The sequence below is a fragment of the Pagrus pagrus genome, assembly GCF_965226575.1.
Source record: "Pagrus pagrus genome assembly, chromosome: 21".
Classification (NCBI taxonomy): Eukaryota; Metazoa; Chordata; class Actinopteri; order Spariformes; family Sparidae; genus Pagrus; species Pagrus pagrus.
The window spans coordinates 25,732,270-25,754,480 of record NC_140208.1 but is presented as its reverse complement, the minus strand read 5'-3'; the positions used below and the strand labels follow the sequence as shown (position 1 = coordinate 25,754,480).

General features: G+C 42.3%; 2 protein-coding genes across 3 annotated transcripts in view; both read left to right on the top strand.

Annotated features, from left to right (window-relative positions):
• Positions 1–18,642, top strand: part of cabcoco1 (ciliary associated calcium binding coiled-coil 1) — a 40,198-nt gene extending 21,556 nt beyond the window's left edge. Inside the window, exons 4-6 of one of the 2 annotated variants that reach the window (XM_084341664.1) lie at positions 16,795–16,939; positions 18,371–18,425; positions 18,521–18,642. In XM_084341664.1, the coding sequence (XP_084197790.1) occupies positions 16,795–16,939; positions 18,371–18,425; positions 18,521–18,589 (269 nt within the window). In that variant the 3' untranslated portion in view covers positions 18,590–18,642. Of the gene's footprint in view, positions 1–16,794; positions 16,940–18,352; positions 18,426–18,520 lie in introns of both variants that reach the window. The other variant, XM_084341663.1, reaches the window with a different exon arrangement.
• LOC311250116 (putative nuclease HARBI1) lies at positions 7,480–13,962 on the top strand. The gene is made up of 2 exons (XM_084341659.1): positions 7,480–10,952; positions 11,804–13,962. Exons 1-2 carry the CDS (start codon positions 10,842–10,844, stop codon positions 12,845–12,847), a joined length of 1,155 nt encoding a protein of 384 aa, XP_084197785.1. The 5' UTR covers positions 7,480–10,841; the 3' UTR covers positions 12,848–13,962.
• Positions 18,643–22,211: the final 3,569 nt, after the last annotated feature.

The following is a 22,211-nucleotide window of genomic DNA, read 5'->3' as shown; positions in this document are numbered from 1 at the left end:
TTATATTGACAGCTTGCACATCAAGTGAGATGGTTGAGGACTGGCTGGTAAGGTTTCTATCCTCTATGCATTGTAACACCTTGACCCAAAAAGTGAGGAGCAAAACTGCATTAAAGGACTGAAAGTAGGTCTTTAGACCCTGTGCTTCAGCTTTGGCTTCACTGGTGAGGTTACCTGTAGTGATAAAGGTGTCTAATGCCTGGATCACACCGGGCAAATGTTTTGCCACTGGGCACACTGCCTCTATCCATGCACTCCATCGTGTGTCAGACAAGCTGTGCAGAGAACAACCCAAAACTCTTTGTAAGATTGCCCATCGGTGAGGGCTGCCACTGAATAGTTTGTACAGCTGATTGATGAAGCCAAAGAATATGTCTATTTCTGGGCAGGCCCGGGCTGCAAGGACACCAACTAGGTTTAACGTGTGAGATGCACATGGTGAGTATGTGGCCAAGGGATTTTTATTCAGTATGCAAGCTTGCACTCCTCTCACTTTTCCTGCCATGTTAGCTCCATTATCATAGCACTGACCCCTGCAATCAGCTATATCTGTCCCATGTTCACCTAGTGATTGTTCCACCTTTGTGGTGATTTCCTCTCCTGTCTTTTTTGAAAAGTCCTTAAATTCAAGGAAACGTTCATTTATTTCCCAACCACCCTCAGGGGAAGTTTGACTGACATACCTCAGCAACAGTACATTTTGCTCCAGGTTTGACACATCTGGGGTTGCATCACACATTATGGAATAGAATGTTGTTTCTTGCCTTTCCCTCAATAGTGTTTAGGACACGCTGAGCACAAAGTTCAATAAATTCGTTTTGGCTGTCAGGTGAAAGGTAATGAGCTTGGAGTCTCTTTCCCTGTTGCCGGTGCTCTCTGATGTTTTGTAAATGGTCATTTAGGATATTGTCATACTTTGCCAACAGCTCAATTATGCCAAGATAATTTCCATTGTCTGGCTCATCTAGTGTATTTGTACTGCCCCTGAATGGCAGATTCCTGAAGGCTAAGTACAGTGTTACATCCAGCAGCTGCTTCGATAGTGCTTTGTTTTTTTCGATTTCTGTCTCCATCAATTTTTGTTGTTGGCTGTCAATTCCAGAAGTCCGAAGGACAGAATGTTGTAGGTTCTTCAATTTCCAATAACAATGTTTGTGTGCATGGTTTCTTTCATGTTCTGGAAATCTCTCATAAAGCTTTCTGTATTTGTATTCAATATTTTCATCCCATCTGTGGAATTTAGTGCACTAGTTGACTTTTTCTCTACTTCAAAGGAGAACAGCAAGCATGGTAGGCAAAATTGGGGTGGGGGGGGGTTCTTGACCACTATTTCAAGGACAATTAGGAAGAAAACAAATAAAAAGCTTTTATGTAACTCAGCTATTACATATCTTTTCCACAAATAGGGCTATTTTTAATTTTTTAAAAAAATGATTCCATAATTTAATGATCGCCCCTACCCTGGGCCCGGGACAACAGACCCGTTTGTCCCCCCCTATCGGCGGGCTTGGAGGTGGACACCAAGAGGATCAATATCCGCTCTGACAGTGAAGATGATGAGAGCCCAACAGAGAACCCCACCGCCTTATCCATCTCTGCCCCTCCCACACCTGCCAGCTCCACCAACCAGCTAAAGGAGAGTATAGCCCTGCTGGAGCTGGACTTTGCTGAATTCAAAGAGCTGACCCAGGCCAGGCTGTCTGACCACCAAGACAACACTGTGCAACAGCTTCATGAGGAGCTCCAGCAGCTCAAGAGAGACAACCAAGCCTTGGCATCTGACCTCAGAGGAAGTGTAGAGGCACTAAAGCAGGAGAACAGTGTGCTCTGTGCTCAGTTAGCCAAAGTGAAGGAGGATGCTGAAAATAGAGAAAGGAGCTTCACCAAGAAGCAAGAAACATCTGACAGACCAACTCTCAGCAGTCCCCACAATGACAACTACAGAGACACAGACTTTCCCTGCCAGTGTCCCAAACTCCTGCCTTGTCTCTGTCCCACCGTCTCTGCTCTGCACCCAGCCCAACAACACCCTGGCAACTCCTGATACACCCACACAGCCAGCTGCCAACAACTAGCTCTGCCCATCCCAGCTTCCCTCCACTCAGCCAGAAGAACAAGCTCCACAAATGGTCCTGCTGGCTGACTCAAATGGGAAATTCCTGGACACAAACAAGCTTTTTCCTGGGGAAAAAGTGCTGTTGAAACGCTGCAGCACCACAGGCCAGGCAATGAAGCTGTTAAAAAAGGAGACCCTCAGGAGCCCTCAATGCCTAGTGATCCACACAGAAACAAATGACCTGCACAGACTCCGAATGGACACTGCTGAGGCAGTGAGGAAGATGGCGGAGCAGGCCAGTAAGGAATTCCCTGACACCCGATGATCTTTGGCATCAGATCTCACCAGTAAAACAGGGTAAATCACACATTTGGTTGAGATTAGATCAAACCCTAGGCATAACTGATAGGGATCTATATCTCTGTGCAATTTATATACCCCCAGTAGATTCTCCTTATTTTGAAGAAGACATTTTTGACACTCTCCATTCAGAAATTGGCTACTTCCAGGCCCAGTGAAACGTGCTTCTAAGTGGAGATCTCAATGGACGAACAGGAATCGAACCTGATGTCATGGATCCACAGGGCAGCAACCATGTATTTGGTCAGGCCTCCCTGTTTACAACACCAACCATCACCCGTCGGAACAACCTTGACTCTGAAATCAATCAAAGTGGTAGGGAGATAGTGCATCTCTCGGGCCTTAGGCCTGTACATAGTTAATGGTAGGTTCAGAGGGGACTCTTTAGGGAGATTCACATACTCCTCAGATCTTGGGTCTAGTGTAGTAGACTATGCAATCACTGACATGGAACCCTCCACTATCAGTGCATTCACTCACGTCAGACAGCGTTCCCCCTTTCAGACCACAACCAAATAAATGTGTTCTTTAAACTCTCAGATCAAATGAGTGACACAAAAAGGGAACCCAGCTAGCTGTTTCAACTAAATCCTACTTACAGATCAAATCAAATCAAATCAAATTTTATTTGTATAGCCCAAATTCACAAATCACAGTTTGCCTCAGAGGGCTTTACAATCTGTACAGAGACGACACCCTCTGTCCTTCGACCCTCGATTCGAGTGAGGAAAAACTTGCCCCAAAAAAGGCCCTTTTAACAGGGAAAAAAATGCGGAAGAAACCTCAGGGAGAGCCACAGAGGAGGGATCCCTCTCCCAGGACGGACAGACGTGCAATAGATGTCGCATGTACAGAGCAGATCAACGAGATCACAATGTATTCAATTATAAGCGATGGTTGACAGGAGTGAAAGTACATAAAGATGTATTACAGCAATAATAATGAAATGCACATGGAAATGTGATTACTAGTGATAACAGTAGTAGTGATTAATGGTAAGGATAGTATGTAGTAATGCATTACAATAATAGTAGTGGAACGTATGTAACAGATGTGACTAATATTAGCGACAGTAGTGGTGGGTGTCAGGCAGGGTCATGGCAGTAGGCGCATCCACGATCCGGCAGGGTCATAGCAGTAGGCGCATCCACGATCAGGCAGGGCCATAGCAGTAGGCGCATCCACGATCAGGCAGGGCCATAGCAGTGGGCGAATCCACGATCAGGCAGGGCCATAGCAGTGGGCGCATCCACGATCCACGACCCGGGCGCGGCCAGGATCCATGGGAGCCTGTAGGACTAGAAAGCACAAGGACTCCGGGGAAGAAGTAAGTCAGTGACATGCAGAGATGGGGCATGTATACAGGCATAATGTATACAGATGGAGAGGAGAGGAGAGGGGAGGAGAGAGAAGCTCAGTGTGTCATTGTCCCCCGGACTAGGCCTATAGCAGCATAACTATAAGCTCTATCGAAAAGGAAGGTCTTAAGTCTACTCTTAAAGGTAGAGAGGGTGTCCGCCTCCCGGACCAAAACAGGAAGATGGTTCCACAGAAGACGAGCTTGATAGCTGAAGGCTCTGGCTCCCATTCTACTTTTGGAGACTTTAGGAACTACAAGTAATCCTGCGTTCTGGGAGCGTAATGCTCTAGTTGGGTGATAGGGTAGTATGAGCTCCTGGAGATATGATGGTGCCTGACCATTAACAGCTTTGTAAGTTAGGAGAAGGATTTTAAACTCTATTCTTGATTTTACAGGGAGCCAGTGCAGAGAGGCCAATACAGGAGTAATATGATCTCTTTTCTTAGTTCCTGTCAGTACACGTGCTGCAGCATTCTGGACCAGCTGGAGACTCTTTAGAGACTTATTAGGGCAGCCTGATAATAGAGAATTACAATAGTCCAGCCTGGAAGTAACAAATGCATGGACTAGCTTTTCTGCGTCTTTTTGAGACAGGATGGGCCTGATTTTTGCAATGTTACGTAGATGAAAAAATGCAGACCTTGAAATTTGTTTTATGTGGGAGTTGAAGGACATATCTTGATCAAAGATAACTCCCAGATTCCTGACGGTGGTGCTGGAGGCCAAGTTAATGCCATCCAAACTCGCTATATCATTAGATAATGCATCTCTAAGGTGTTTAGGACCAAGTACTATAACTTCGGTTTTATCTGAGTTTAACAGCAGAAAATTGCAGGTCATCCAGGTCTTAATGTCCTTGAGACATGCATGGAGTTTAGTAAGCTGATTAGTTTCATTTGGCTTTATTGATAGGTATAACTGTGTATCATCTGCATAACAATGAAAGTTTATGGAGTGTTTTCGAATTATATTTCCTAGAGGGAGCATATATAAGGTGAATAGTATGGGTCCAAGCACGGAGCCTTGAGGAACACCATGACTAACCTTGGTATACAGGGATGACTCATCATTAACATGTACAAACTGAAATCGATCCGATAAATAGGACTTAAACCAGTTTAATGCGGGTCCTTTAATGCCAATTAAGTGTTCCAGTCTCTGCAGTAGAATGTGATGATCAATGGTATCAAATGCAGCACTAAGATCTAGTAAGACCAGGACAGAGACAAGTCCTTTGTCAGAAGCGATTAGGAGGTCATTTGTAACTTTCACCAGTGCCGTCTCTGTGCTATGATGTGCTCTAAAACCTGATTGAAAATCCTCATATAAACAATTTTTTTGAAGAAAGTAGCTGGTTGGCGACTGCTTTCTCAAGGATCTTGGAGAGGCAAGGGAGGTTGGATATAGGTCTATAGTTGGCTAAAGCTTCTGGATCAAGATTAGGCTTTTTAAGAAGCGGTCTAATTACAGCTAGTTTAAAGGATTGTGGTACGTATCCTGTTAATAGAGACAGGTTGATCATTTCTAGTAGAGATGTGCTAATTAAAGGTAAAGTTTCTTTCAGGAACCTAGTTGGGATGGGGTCTAGGAGACAAGTTGTTGGTCTAGATGAAGAAACCATCGAAGTTAGTTGGTGGAGGTCGATGGGAGAGAAGATGGGCCCCAGACAGTGGAGACAAATTCATCATGGCCTTGAACTCACCTGAAATAAATCATATCAATTCAGATCAATGCATTATACAAGAAAAACTCCAAAACTTAGAAGGAACCATTAAAGACCAAAACCCCCTTGATTTCCCAATTACTTGGGAAGAATTGACCACACAGACAAAATCTCTCCAGCCGAGGAAAGCTTGTGGTCCAGACAGCATTAAAAACGAAATGCTCAAATGCAGCACCCCAGAGATGCAGGGTGCAGTGTTAACGCTGTTCAATATTGTATTACAGTCAGGATGTTTTCCTGACATCTGGTGCAAAGGGCTCATTTCCCCCATTCATAAGAGTGGGGACAAATCAGACCCTAATAACTACTGTGGCATCTGTGTCAGCAGCCGTCTAGGTAAATTATTCTGTAGTATTCTAAATAAAAGAATACTAGATTTCCTTGAGGAACACTCCATCTTGAGTAAAAGTCAAATTGGCTTCCTCCGAAAACACCGCACCACCGACCATGTACCCTTCACATTTTAATTAACAAACATGTACACCAAACAAAAAATGGTAAGATATTCACTTGTTTCATTGATTTCAAGAAAGCTCTCAACTCTATTTGGCATAAAGGGCTCTATTACAGGCTTCTACACTGTGGTATAGTGGGCAAAATGTACGATCTGGTTAAATCCATGTATTTGGAAAATATGTGTGCTGTTAAAACAAAGACAAACAAATTGAATTCTTCACCCAGAGAAGAGATGTACGCCAGAGCTGCAATTTAAGTCCGACTCTATTTAATGTGTATATACTATATATCATATATCAATACAGTATATAATACTGTTGAGTTAGATCAATGTGCTGCTCCTGGCCTCTCCCTCCTAGATAGAGAGGTGAAGTCTCTGTTTTATGCTGATGACCTTGTTCTACTGTCTCCTACTGGACAAGTACTACAGCAACAGCTGGACATAGTAGAAAAGTACTGTCAGAACTGGGCCCTGGCAGTAATCGCCCCAGATGTCAGGAGAACCAATTTACCATAAATAATCATATCATTGAACATAGCATGAGTTATACCTACCTTGGTATAACCATTACAGCATCGGGGAGTTTCAACATGGCAGAGAATGCACTAAAAGAAAAAGCTCGAAAAGCCCTACATGCAATTAAGAGAAAATTTTATAATTTCCAAATTCCAGTCAAAATCTGGCTTAAAATATTTGATAGTGTCATCCAGCCCATTGCACTGTATGGTAGTGAAGTATGGGGTCCACTCAGTCATCAGAGCTATACCCGTTGGGACAAACATCCAACAGAATCTTTACATGCAGAATTCTGCAGACACATTTTACACGTACACAGAACCACACCAACGAATGCATGTAGAGCAGAATTAGGCAGATACCCACTGATAATTGATACTCTCCACTCCAAAAACCATACAAACTCAAGAGCTGAGCCCAGAAAAGAGTCCCCTATGTCAGTTGGTACTGAGGCTAACTGCCCCCTCTCAGACACAGTCTGACCAGCCTCACAACAACACTGCTCTCCAAACACCAATCAGAGTAGAGCAAATTATAACACAATGTAAAGAAACCTATCTGGAACATTGGAAAGAAGAAACTAAAAGCCAAAGTAGATTAGAATGTTATCTAGCCCTAAAAAGAGATTATGAATTAGCAGAATATCTCTCTACTGTCAGAAATAGAAAGCAGAGACAGATCCTCACCAAGTACAGGCTCAGTGACCACAAACTGACAATCCAAACAGGAAGACACAAAAAATCATGGAAACCAAAAGAAAATAGAACATGTGGTCACGGCTCGACAGGTGAGGTTGAGACAGAGATGCACTTTCTCCTACAATGTAAAACATTCAACGAAACCAGGAACATTTATTTTAATAAATTCAATTTGGTAATCTCAGACTTCAAAGAGCTGAACGACATATCAAAATTAAAAATACTCTTGGAGGGAGAGGGAGATAGGGCATACCTTGCTGCCCAATATGTGTCAACATGCCACAACCTGAGGGACAGTGAGTGACCGACACACACACACACACGAACGCACACACACGCACACTGTATATACTGTATATACTGTATTGACCCGAATATAAGACGACCCCTCTTTTTCAAGACCCATATTTGGAAAAGTACTTTTTATTTGGACAAAATTTCATTTGCATAAATAAAAACATTTCATTGTTTTCCTCGTACAGTTTGGTGTTTATCATGCAGGGGGAAAAAATTATAAAATCTTCCCCGCAAATAGGCAAAGCGCAGAACGCACTTCACGGTTCTATGCCATGAAAACAGTGCAATAAAACGAGCAAAAGCCTACTGGCCTAACTTGTGCAATAAGCGGCGCACATTTTCTTGACAAACAGTGTCAGAACAGTCTGCAAAATGTAAGAGCATCAACATCCAAAAACACCACGAAAAGTTTTTTTTCCACATTCATTCAGCTGCATCCTCCACATCACTGGGTTCCTCCTCCTAACTCGCACTTTTGTTTTCGCTCTCTGCCGCTGCCGCCGGCTCCTCCCACATCAAATCATCCTCGCTTCCATCCATCAGATTTGAGATGCAACATTTCTTGAACCCGTTGATGATGCTCTCAGAGGACACGTCTGCCCAAGCTTGCAGGATCCATTCGCAGAGAAGTTGGGCAGAAGGTTTCTGAATTTTTCCAGTAGGTGTCAGGACATGGTTACCAGCCAGGAGCCATGCTGTGTAGTTCTTCCGCAGATTGTTTTTGAATGGCTTATTAAGGACCACATCCAGTACCTGTAACAAGTTTTTTTTTAACCATTATAGGCCTACAGTAGCTTGCTGTTATGTACACATCTATCATAAATTCATACTGTATCTTTTCAATCTCCAATAAAATGACTCAAACCACACTGACCTGCAGCTGACCTGTCATTCCACCCGGGATGATCACCAAGTCACCATTCAGCTCCTTAACTTGTTTCTTGAGCTCGTCTGTCACATGTCCACGGAAAGCACCTAGCACCAGCATGTTTCGCTTCCGTCTTACCCGCAGATTCCACTGGATACGGTACAGCTACGTTACGGCTGCGTTACGGCCTCGGTACGATTGTGCTCCGGTGTCCTCGTCCGGCAACCCCCACCAGTTGCGTTTTGAGTCCGCTACGGCGCAGCTCCGCCGATCAGCTGGAGAAACGAAACCGAGGAATTCCCGCGATAATTACATAATCACACACGACCGCAGTTATATGTATGTGTTATAAACACAACGACACGAAGTGTTCCCGACCGACGGATTAGAAGAAGAGCTTGTATTTGTCTCTTTTTTGAGGTTTTTGTGTTTGCATCAACACGGAGTGTTTTATTTTGAAAATCAACCGGATTTCTTGTTGTTGTTTCGTGTCTGACTTCCTGTCTGCTCTGTGCTAAATTCGGCTGAATTGCTGCTTTGTGTTGCGGCGTCCGCCAGAATAGAAGTCCTGCGTATCTGCTCCGCAGGGCTGCGGACTGCCGGAGCTGGGACGCAGCAGACACGCAGCGCAGTGGACCTGGTGGAAGTTAACACATAGACTAGAGTGCTACGGATCAGCTCCGCCGCCGTGGCGGAGCCGTAACGCAGCCGTACCGTATCCAGTGGAATCTGCGGGTAAGTCCCCCGGGACGTCTGGCCCACACAACTTTAAGCCAGTCCACCACAAGCCTGGACTCCATCCATCCTTTTTCTTGTGCACGCACAATTATGCCAGCCGGCATAGGATCTTTGGGGAGAGTCTTTCGTTTCAAAATCACATAGTGGGGGGGGGAGTTTGGTCCCATCAGCGAGGCAGGTTAACATAACGGTAACGCGGCTCTTCTCGTTCCCTGTAGACTTATCACTGATTTGTCTCCTATTTTATGAATGGTGTCAGATGTGGGCATGTTGAAAAAAACAGGTGTCTGGTCTGTGTTGCCCATCTGATCCAGGGGATATTCATGCTTCTTTCTCAATTTGATTACAAAACGCTGGTAATTTACCAGTTTATCTCTGAAGTCTGCGGGCAGACGCTGAGCTAGGCTTGTCCTGCATCTGAGGGACAGGCCATTACGTCGCATCATTCTGCGGCACCAGCCCATGCTGGCTTTGAATTCGGCGCGGGGAATGTTAAGCTCTGTGGCTACTTCAAGTGCTTTTTGCTGCATCACTGCCCTCGTGATGGGCATCCCTTCATTAAGTTTTTCATTCACATAATCACACACCCTTCTGTCAATTTCAGTGAAGCGACCAGTTTGTGGACCACGATAGCCCCTTCTCTGGCTGTGAGCGTTTTTTAGCTCATCTTTCTGGGACCGCCAGCGTCGTACGTTGTACTCAGTCACATCATATCTTTTTCCTGCCCTCACGTTATTCGTTCTCTCAGCTTCATTTACAACCATAAGTTCGCATCATAACTTCTCCTCTGATTTTTATTCACCTGACCGACTTTGGAAGCACTTTTTTCAAGTGGATCTCTGTGCCCTGGCTGCATCTTTTTGTCATTCAGTAGCTTATGCAAATGAAGGCTAACACACCCACTCCAGCCAACTTGTTTACATGCTTGTTTACAGGATCATGTTAGGGTCACACTGCACTAAATGCTGACGGAGAGAAAAGCGCTCATATGGCGCTACCTATTGTTTTACATGGGTTACTCCTTAGACCCCGAATATAAGACGAGGCATAATTTTCAGGCATTTTTCAAGGGAAAAAATATCGTCTTATATTCGGTTAATGTAAATCAATCTCGGTGTTGTGTTTGTGTTGTTACATGTTGTGTTGCTATGCTTATGCTTTGGCAAAATTGTTGTTAAACTTTCATGCCAATAAAGCCCCCTTTGAATTTGAATTTAGGTTAACACTGAGGTCTGTGAGTTTTGATTTATAACAGGAAAGTTCCGTTGCTACTGCTGCCACTGATGCCACTGATGCCGTTGCTAGGCAACCGCCACCCAACTGTTATTTAGCTAGTGTAATCTAGTTAGCTGTTAGCTTTAATATTTCAGTTGGGATTTTATTTGTAATTTATTTGTAATTTAAAGTGTTAAAACTAAGTTTTCACTTAGTCTTTTTGTTTGTTTAGTTGAGTCCTCCTCAGTCTTCTTCTTTTCTTTTCTTCTAGTTGTTTTGACTGCTTAGGTTAGCAACATTGTATCCAACCAGCTAAAAGTCTTGGGTTGCGTCCGAAATTCCATACTATACACTACATACTTAATATGTGTACTATCGTTCAACATACTTTTGAGTGAATAACAGTAGTATGCATCTTTTCCGACGCACTGCTTAGTGCGGAAGTGATGCACTTCCTGAGACCCTTGCCGGTCGGATTGGAGACGCGTAATCGTGGTAACCCGTGCAAACCTCACCTCTACCGGCAATCTGCATTCCTACTTTAATACGTCTAATGCTAATAATAATTGATATGCATCCAATAATAAATGCGAACCGCAGGCGAACTCGTTCTGTGATTCGCAGGCATCTTCGTCACCAGATAATCATGGCATTTCTGGAAAAGGTAAGCAACTGACGTTAACGTTACTCCAACGGATTTTAACCTCAACTGTTAGCAGCAAGTTTGTGTGTAATTTAATGGTTAAGTTTATTAAATATATACAGTATACTGTGTGTGTGTGTGTGTGTGTGTGTGTGTGTGTGTATCTACTGTAACTTAACGTTATATATACTGTAAATTATATACAGTCAGTGGCCACTTTATTTGGTAACGTTAACTGTTGCACGTTTTAATCTAATTCAGTTCATTACAACAGCTCTGCTATAAACTCTACGAGGTTTATAATGTTTTGGTGACATTGTCAGAAATGTATAAATACAACGAACAGTTATATGTTTATTACTAAGGTCACAGTTGAAGGCGCTGTTGTACTGTACCTCTATAATAATATAATATAACGTTAATATAATGCAGTCCAGTACAACATCACTAACTATGACCTCAGTGCTAAAACATGTTATTTAACACCTCTGACAATTAACAAACAATTAATGTTAAGGCATCATAAAAGTAGACTTTACAGCAGAGCAGCTGTATTAGATTGCATTGTTCAGGTGTACCTCATAAAGTGGCCACTATATTACATACACTCAAAAAACTTTGCATTGAACATCTTGTATATGTAACTGACATGACATTAAACTGGCATTAGGCCATTTAAATGTATAGTTGAGTAACTGATGCAGGCTAATGAAATTAATCCTGAAATGTCCTACTTGTACTTTTTGAGCCAGCTTGTGTTTAAGTGAAAAGATTGTTAACAAAATGATAAGTTAAGAAACATGTTTTATGCTTTTGTGTAAAATGACAAACATACACAGTTTCTTTTAATCCTTTAATTTCTCATATTTTAGAATGTGAGCACCATGACGTACTGCCAGCTGAACACAACAGTGCCTATCATACGGCAGTATTTGGATGACACAGTTGACCTGCGCCCCAACCTGCGTCTGTCTCGTCTGTCGATTGCTGCCTTAACTGCTGCCCTTCACTTTGATGTAGCCCATGGCTGGGCTAAGGACATTGAAGTGCTGGTATTTGTCTACTGGTTGGCTCATGCTGCATCATATAGGGTTGTCTCCACTGCCTTTGACATCCCGAGGTCCACAATACACGATATCGTGCACAGGACAAGCAGGGCAGTCATCGGGATCCTGGGGCGAACAATCCACTTCCCGAGAGGTGACCAGCTGGAAGAAGTGGGGGCTGGATTCAGTCACCTGGCTGGATGTCCCCCATTCAGTGTCGTGGTTGGGGCAATTGATGGCTGCCACGTAAGAATAAAGCCACCAGCTGCCGATGCCCAGTGTTATTTCAACAGGAAGCTGTTTCCATCTATACAGCTGCAGGCCATCTGTGACCATCGAGGCAGATTCCTGGACATCTTCGTTGGCTTCCCTGGCTCAGTGCATGACACCCGTGTCCTGAAAAACAGCCCAGTATACGTGAGGCAGCTTTACCCACCAGAGGGGAAGTGCATTTTAGGAGATGGAGGATACCCCTGTCTGGCTGCCCCTATGCGTCTGGTGACACCATACCGTGAGCCCGTGCAGAGCCCTGCAAAGGCTCGGTTCAACCGGAAGCACTCAAGGGCACGGTGCATCATCGAACGGGCGTTTGGAATGATGAAGACCCATTGGCGCTCCATTTTCTTTAAGGCCCTTGAAGTGAGTCCCACATTTGCTGCGGAGGTTGTTGCCTGTTGTGCCATTCTTCACAACATCTGTTTGGACAACGGTGACATTGTTGAGGAAGTCATCATGGAGCCCGCTGACGATGACCATGGCGTTCCTGGCTCTGCTGAAATAACATCTGGGGACACATTAAGGGCCACATTGTGTGCAGCTGTTTCAGCACCTGAGGTTGCAGTACCTGCCCTACAAGAGCATGATTATTGACATTCTAGTAGCAACATTATTGTGTGTGTATATATATATATATTTATTTATTTAGTACAGTGCATTTTTTTATTGTAATGTGAAATTATTTATTAGTTACTACTTTACTATATTGTTATATAAATTGTAATATACTATAATATAACATGATATAATATAACATACAGTAACATAATAGAACATAATATGATATAATATAATATAATGCTGCACGGCCTCAGAAGCAGGAGAGCGAGCCCTCTATTATATGATTATTCTCATTCATTTAATTGAACTGTTTTGTCTGTTTACAATTACTACATTATACTTGTTAATATTGTCAATATTATATTAGTGAACATTGTTATTATAACTACTGCTACTACTTTATTATTATATTTATTTATTAAACTTTGCTGGTTACTTGTAATTGTTGTGTAGAAGATAGTTCTCTTTACACTCACTAAATATTCTTAATTTGCAGTTTAACCAAAAAGACCATTAAATTAAAAGAAGTATGTTACTACAGAGGAGAAAACTTAAACATATGCTCAAATACAAGATCCACTACATGCCAAACATTGTACCTAAATAGCCTGAAAGGTAAAGGGAAATGTATTAATTACAAGCAGTTATTTACTAAGGTAAGAAGGTGTAATCAATTAAGTTCAAGATTATTGGTGAATTTAAAACATCTTTAATAAATATATACAGAATAATGACAAAAAACTATACACAAAAACTATAATCAAATTTTGAACTGATTAAACTACTGTATTATTGATTTCTAATTAAGAGTTCCATCAATTTTAGGAAACGCTCCTCTCTATCTCTTTTGTCTCCCTCTCTCTTCTTTCCTCTCTTTCGATTTTCTCCCTCTCTCTGCTTTCCTCTCTTTCGATTTTCTCCCTCTCTCTTCTTTCCTCTCTCTCAATTTTCTCCCTCTCTCTTCTTTCCTCTCTCTCAATTTTCTCCATCTCTCGTCTTTCTTCTCTTTCTTCCGCCTCTCTCAGCTGTCTAGCTTCTCTCTCTTGTGCCTCTCTTTCTCGCTCTTCCTGTCTCTCCTCAACCTCCCTCAAGTACTCCAGGACATCTGCCCTACTCTGCTTCCTCACCGGAGTGTCTTTCTCCTGCCTGCTCTCAGTGTTGGAGGGTGGTGAGGACACAGCAGCATCTGGACTGGCTGAGGCAATAAGGACAGGTGGTGTAATAGACGGCCTGCCGCCTATTGCCCCATCCATGGCATCGTACCACTTCCATGATGCTGCTGTAGCCTCACCACTCTCGGTACTAATCCCTGACTGGGGACATTTCAAGTCCTACAAAACATGACAGCAAAAATATCAACCATTAAAATTAGCTTTTCTAGAACTTACTGTTGTGACAACTATTTGACCAACTTACTTTATATTTTTGTTTCAGGTTTTCCCACTTCTTCTTGACCCAGGCAGGGCTCAGCACTCCCTGCAGGCCAGATTCTTTTACAAATGTTCTAAAGCAAACAGATGCAAACGTTTTATGGTGTTTAATCAAGAATACACATTAATGAGCAGGGTGCCTGTAGGGTCCACCAAGTCAAATTTAAGACCTTTTATGACCATTTACACTGCAATTTATGTCCTACTTAATGCATATAAGGGTCAACTTACTCAAAATCTTTCATCGCCGCATTACGTCTGCCTGTAAAAAGGCTGTCGTTGGCTGCTCGCCAGTGGATGAGCTTCTTTGTCAGCTCATCTGTCCCTGGGGAATCAATCAAATAAATTTAGCAATAAGCAAAGGAAGAGAGCGATAACCTACTAACGTTAAATCATTTGGGCAAGTTAGTAACGTCCCCTATCCCCTCTCATTTCATTTAACGTTAACACATAACGTTACTAACGTTTCTAACGGTAGCCGTTTAATTAACGTTAGCTCCTTAATTAATGTTAGCTCCTTAATTAACTCGGTTAACATTACAACCACAACAATGTCATCATAAGTGAAACCTTATACTTAAAGTATCATACATATATCTTACACTTAAATTGAAGCGTTATAAGCGTTTCAGAGCTGGTGGTTTGGTCGCTGTCTGCCATTGTCCGTTTTGTTGTTGTTGTCGTCACAGCTGCATTGCATTGTGGGATATTTTGGCCGCCGTAGTGTCCACTGCTTGCATACTGTAATATTTACCGGAAATAGTATGCACTTCGCGTACTATTGGGTTCATACTAAGGTTTCGGACATACTAAAACATCTCACATACTGTTTTAGCATACTCAATAGCATGTTAGTATGGAATTTCGGACGCAGCCCTGATCTTTGTCTTGATCTTTGTCTCTGGGGTCCTGTTCCAGCTGTTTTCCCTCTCTTTCTCTTCTCTGGCTTGTTGTGATGACTTCTGTATTCAAGTTCTGTCAGAAGTTCAAAAACTGAACTGAACCCACAATGCAGATCTGATGCCAAAGGTATTTATTCAGACACAAGGTTCAAAAAAGGAAACAAAAGCTGACCGACGACAGGGCTGGGCGAGGCAGGGCTGAGAGCAGGCAAATGGCAGGGCTGAAGGAAGAAAACACAAAAACAGGTGAGTCAAGGCAAAAACAGAGCTGGAGTCAAAAAATATGCGTCAATCACTAGGTCAAGGAGCCGAGAGCATTACCACGAGGTGGATGAAACAACAAACTGGCGATGAGTGGAGGGAGAGACCGGCTTATAACTGCTGTTGTGAAGAGCAGGGAATCAAGTTGATTGAGCAGCAGGTGTGCAGAGGAGGGTGGATGCAGTAGGTACCAGAAGGCCCCGCCCAGCTCTGGGGGAAAAGAAAACATGGACACAGAGAGAGCAGAGGTGAACTGGATCCTGACAGGATCCTGACAAGTTCTTTACTATTTTTCAGTGTTTATCTTATTTTTGAACAGAAAATAATAACATTGTTCGGCAGCTTTTCTTAAGCATGACTGCTCAGTTCCATTTCTCTCCAAACTCCAAACTACTCTCTCTCTCTCTCTCTATCCCCCTACTAACCCACATGTACAATACACACATACTGTATGTTTGAGTGACACATATACATAATCCTCTGAGCGACTTGTTGGAGACTTATGGTTAATGGCCTTGTTATAACACTAGATACGGTTGTCCTGTGTTAGCACCGTTACCTTTGTGGAACAATGTCTTGTGTGTATCGCACAGGCTTGAACACTCCGTGACGTCATCTTCCAAGACATCGTGTTGGGCATCTTGGCTCTCTTTCCCTACGACCGTCTCTTTCCTTGTCTCTCTGACACACACACACACACACACACACACACACCACATGCTTGTTTGTTATTTGTTGCTTGAGTTTGTCTTAGTGTTAAGGTTTCATGGTTTAGCTGCTGTGGTTGAATGATGGATTTTTGTTGATTTATGTATTATGATTAGTATTAGTATTAAGTATATATGATCATTAATAAATTCTATTATATTGTAAAGAGCAGTTAAATGTGATTATTTTGTGAATATGTTTTGTGTTAATTTCCTTCACTGTTCCTTTAATTCTTAATATTTTACAAATATTTACATTTAAAGTGAACCCCTCTTTGAGACTGTTTTTGGTCTGGTTATTGTTCCCTGATTCCAGGATTTTGCCCTGTTTTAATGATTTGATTATCACTTTTGATTGATTTAATTTTAATAATTAATATCAATAATTATTAATTTCTAATAACCACACCCACCCTACCATCAATTCCAACATCAGCAAGATGCATGCATTATTCCCTGAGAAATTAGTGAAAATGTTGGAAAACGCATTTCACAATGTTAAAGAAAGTGAGAAAAATGTTTGGATCCGTCCCTTTATCTGGATCCACATCAAAGGTTACTGGGATCTAATGGGGCCGAGAAAACCAGTAAACTGGCATGACTAGTAAATGCATTACTACATACCTTGTCAAATATATAAAAATTGCAGCACTGACTTGTGCTTTATTCTCATATTTTAGAGAAGAAGATGTTTTTTGTTGAAAACTTGATGGAGTTTGCCAAGGCCTTAGGTCCTGCCTGCCACTGCTCAACACCAGAAGCAGACACCACTCCACTTCTAGACAGCGAAGAGGCAACAGCACTCATAAGTTACATCAGAAACAGGTAAGAAATGGTCTCGAATTCACAGGTCAAATCATGATATTATTACTTTTTTCAAATTCTGCGTATGACTCATTCAGAGATGGCTGGAAGGATACAAATGCATACCTCCTGTAAATCCCAGACAACATGTCCATGTGGGCCCAGCATGGATTAGTGATATGCTGGCATAAAAATGTGTTCCTCAATTTGCTCTGTGCAGGCCCTGTGTGGGTTATGCTACCCAATGTTTAACCTGCATAGGTAAACACATATCAAACATACATCCCAGTTTTACAATGTGTGTCCCATAGTGACTCAATCATTATTCAGTATAAGGTAAGGTGGTCACAAAGGGGCCTGATGTCACTGCTGGCATTGGCTCCACCTGTGAACTACACTGGCATTTCTTAAACCACACAGGTTGCACAAGGTATCTGACAGACCAACACTAACAGTGTGGGTGGTGGACATGTTGACTGGGTTCATTCTGGAGAAACTGGTACCACATGCTGTAAAGCTGTCACAGCATGTTTCGTAAAACACAGCAGGTAGGCAAACAGGACATCTTGGTCTTGCATTGGCTTTCAAAATCAGTGGGAAAAAGGTTGGTAAACAGGTAAAACCCAGATTACAATATCATGGAGAAATATTCAAAATCAAAATGTTTTTAATGTATCAAAGTAAAAGTACTCATTTTGCAGAATTATGACCCTTTATTAAGCCAAAGTCTGTTCACCCTGTCCAAATTAATAATTTGTTAATTAAGTCTGTATCATTTTGTGTGTATGTGTTTGTATCTTAGGGAATTACAGATATCAAGTAAATTATACAATCTATTCTCCATAATGACAATTAAATAAAGTTGAATCTTTAGTTTTGTACCTTTACACGGTAGGCTCATTTGTACTAACTTGTGTATTTTATATGTTCAGGGTAGTTTAATCTAATACAGTGCATCATTTTACAAGCTGATGATATGTTTGTGCTGTACATGTATATAAAAATCTTAATGTCTTGTATGTACTATTAATATCTAGTGAGTACTGCCATTGAATAAATGTAGTGGAGTAAATTGTGCATTTCCCGCTAAAACGTAGCAGAGTAGAAGTTTAAATTAGCAGAATGGGGAAATATTCATGTAAAATATCACAGACTTGACTAAAGGAAATGCACTTACTGTCCACCACTGCTAACCCATAACTTTACCCTCCTTTTAATGTTCATTGTATTTATAAATAGAATTTACCACAGATTATTTAATGACACCATCGCATTAATGTGCTGAGGAAAAACTCACTTGAAATGACAGCCAGCATATTGTGATTTTATGAATCATTTAAGATAGATAGGAAATAGCTCTCGGTTGTTGTAGGGTGTATTGTGTTTTAATAATTTAACTGATGCAGCTGACCCTGTGTATTCTGTTGGCTGCAGTCTGTTTCTGAATTACAGACTGTATGAGCTTCTCTTCACCACATCCAGAGAGGAGGTACTGACAGGTGTGGAGGTGAGACAGCTTGTGATTCTTGTGTGTGTACTGTATGTCCATGTCTATGTACACTTATATTACTAATTACTAATATTTTAAATGCCATTTTCCAGAGGACTATTGACGTGTTCAGCTGCCAGGATGCTCTCAGTCCATTGGAAGAAGGCATTTCCACCCGTTGAACTTGTAGTAAATGGCTCTGTGTCCTCCAGAAAAATAAACAGGTCATGATGGACAGATGGTTGGATGGATGAACAGCACCAGTGTGAGCTGGGACTTCTGATTCCTTTACTGTCCACAGTAGGGTGTCTGTCTGTGGAATCAGACTGCATAAGCAGTCCTCACTTCATTTTGTTTTGGGTTTTTTTGTTCAATTTTAAATTTTATGTTTTAACAACACTGTGCTTATGCTCTGGTCAGGTTAGGCACAGGGTTTGAAAACATGACGGTTATAATATCAGTGGTTTCTCGCTTACAAATGTTGAAACGGCCTGTAACTCCTCCACCATCCCCTACGCCCCCTGATATGAAAGTCAGGTCATAAACAAATAATTTAAACATGACATGACATGTTTTGTAGAAATGTCAGTATGATTCGCATGACATGTAGGAATGTAAACATAGTAGTGGTTTGCAGAAAGGGTAACCACCAACATTTTATCCAAGGACTGGGTTGCATGACAGGCATGACTATAAAATAATCTGCAATATCTTAAAATAATTGTTTTAGGTAATACGCTTATTCATTTACTTAGACTGAAATGAGAAGATTGACATAATCTCATGACTTTGTGTTAAGTACAGAGCTTAAGTCAGGACATGGAAACAGCTAGAGGTCCAAACATGAAAAATACACCTACCAACAGCTCTGAAGCTCAATAATTAATATGTTGGATCTTATTTGTTTAATCTGTGTACAAACAGAAATGTAAAAACAGCAATTTATGGTTTTAGGGGGACACTAATATGAAACTACTGCAGGTAAAGCACCACACTTCAAACGCACATGATTAAGTCCTTATTGTTAAACTCATAAAACAAGGATTTGGATATTATCTTTGAACAATGTATAGACATACTGTAAACCTCACAAGAGTCAGAGCAGATTAATATTGCAGTCAGGAATGTATGAATTTCAGATGGGATTTTGACATCTGTGAATAATGTATAAGCTTATATTGCAAGCTTATACGTTAGCATTCCATATAGTGTTCATATAGTGCAGGCATTTAGTTTGGTGTTGGTTTGTATAAATCACATGAGAAAATGAAAATGGAACTCCACAACAATCTAACCTTAAACACAAATCAAACAGGAGTTGAGCCAACAGTACCCTTTCACTTGTTGTCCTGGTGTTTTTACTGTGAACTTCATGATAAATAAAGAAGTCCATTCTGTGCCCAGGGTGCTTTCAGCCTTTCATTCAGCAGGATCTCTCTGTTTTTAGACTGTCACAGATTGCCTGTGCTGTTCCAGTTTTCTTCCTTGTAAATGGTTTTTCATTCCCTCCATCCTTTCTCCCTCTCCTTCACATATGTGGTAATAATAATCACTTCATGTTTTATTTAGAAAGCTTTTATCACGGCAAAATCTCAAACTGCTACAAGGGAAGAAGGTTCAGATATGGAAAGCTCTCTGCCTGTGTGAGTTGGAAGGAGATTTCCCAGGGTTCTAAATGGGCATGTGGCTCCCATCAGGCCTCATAATGTTGATGTTGGGACTGAACAAAAAATGTCTTATGATACCTGTGTCATATAATACAATAAACATCTTATAAGATGCTTTTTAAAGTCCGTGTAAAGCAAATTCAGCCATTTTCTTCTAAACACATTAAATAGGTCATAAATGTATTTCCTTAAAGTGAAACTCTCGCCAAAAAGCAACCGAGGCTTTATTTATGATTGGGTATGAGTCAAACCTTCACGTACAAGCACACTCATGACCAAAGAGGCACTTTTAAGATTTACCGTAGTTTCGTTTTGGGGCAAGCTCATTTTGAACGGGAGTACATAGGGCATACCACGACGGCATCAAAATGTCTATTTTTAGACCACTAAGAAGGCTCCACACATCATGAAACTTTACTGGTAGCATCACCAGGGTCTCTACTCATGACACGAGCAGTAAGAACATTGTTTGTGTACACAAAGTGTGTGAAAAAGACGGTTTTGAACTACTTACGCTTAGCTACTGGGACTCCGGCGCGCCGCCGCCATTCCAGGCAAAAAGTGTCGATCTCCGAGTGCGGCCATCATGACGGAGAGTAACGGTGGGACGCTCCTCGGGCTTATTTCCAGATGAATTCGCGGATAATTCGTTGTTCTGTCGTTAGTCAAAAGCAACAACATGGACGTCAGTGTTGCTTTTGACTAACATGATGGCCGCACTCGGAGATCGACACTTTTTGCCTGGAATGGCGGCGGCGCGCCGGAGTCCCAGTAGCTAAGCGTAAGTAGTTCAAAACCGTCTTTTTCACACACTTTGTGTACACAAACAATGTTCTTACTGCTCGTGTCATGAGTAGAGACCCTGGTGATGCTACCAGTAAAGTTTCATGATGTGTGGAGCCTTCTTAGTGGTCTAAAAATAGACATTTTGATGCCGTCGTGGTATGCCCTATGTACTCCCGTTCAAAATGAGCTTGCCCCAAAACGAAACTACGGTAAATCTTAAAAGTGCCTCTTTGGTCATGAGTGTGCTTGTACGTGAAGGTTTGACTCATACCCAATCATAAATAAAGCCTCGGTTGCTTTTTGGCGAGAGTTTCAACATGTAAAAAGCCATTCAACCATTTAGAATGTAATTATGGAGCTAGGCTTCCAAACTGTGTTTCAAAATTTCTGTGTTCAGGATTTAATGGGCGGGTCAGAAATCATAGCCGCATTACGTAAGCATTAGCTTCGGTGGTTTTCCCGCTAGCTCTCGAGTCTTGGATAGCATTGCTTACGATAGTTTGCAGCTAGCTAACCAGTCATGTCTCCTCCACGTAGCTCATGCATCAATCCTGGATGCCACAGTGTGCAGGCCAGGGTAACGGCTCAGTTAGCTTATTTAAGTCTCCTACCGAGACAACGTAAGGAAACGGTGGATCGATGTTGTCAAGAGGAGCTACTGTGGAGAGTACAAAATCACCACCAACACCCGTCTCTGCAGTGTCCACATTACCCCCGATAGTTACAGCAGTGGTCAGTGGGGCCGAACCGACCCTCTCTGTCCCCAGCTTTCATCCTCCTGTCCCGCCGACAGCGGCTGCCACCATCACGGCCACCGGCATAATGTGCCCGCCACCGACCCTCTTCGTCCCGCCGACAGCGGCTGCCACCATCACGGCCACCAGCATTATGTGCCGCCACCGACCCTCTCCGTCCCGCCGACAGCGGCTGCTACCATAACGGCCACCGGCATAATATGCCCGCCACCGACCCTCTCCGTCCCGCCGACAGCGGCTGCTACCATAACGGCCACCGGCATAATATGCCCGCCACCGACCCTCTTCGTCCCGCCAACAGCGGCTGCCACCATCACGGCCACCGGCATTACGTGCCCGCCACCGATCCTCTCTGTCCCACCGACAGCAGGTGCTCTCATCTCCGCCACCGGCATTACGTGTCCGCCAGTGTAAGTGTGTGCTTATGTTATAAATATTGTATGCGTTCAATTAAATGCATTTTGCTGAAGGTGCAAATCCTGAAAGTGATTTTACATCGTGCATCCTGTCATGCCATGTAATGTTAGCAAATGTTATTGCATTTAATCATGACATGATTTGGCCTGATTCCCTGAGCGGAGTCCATCTGACAGCAC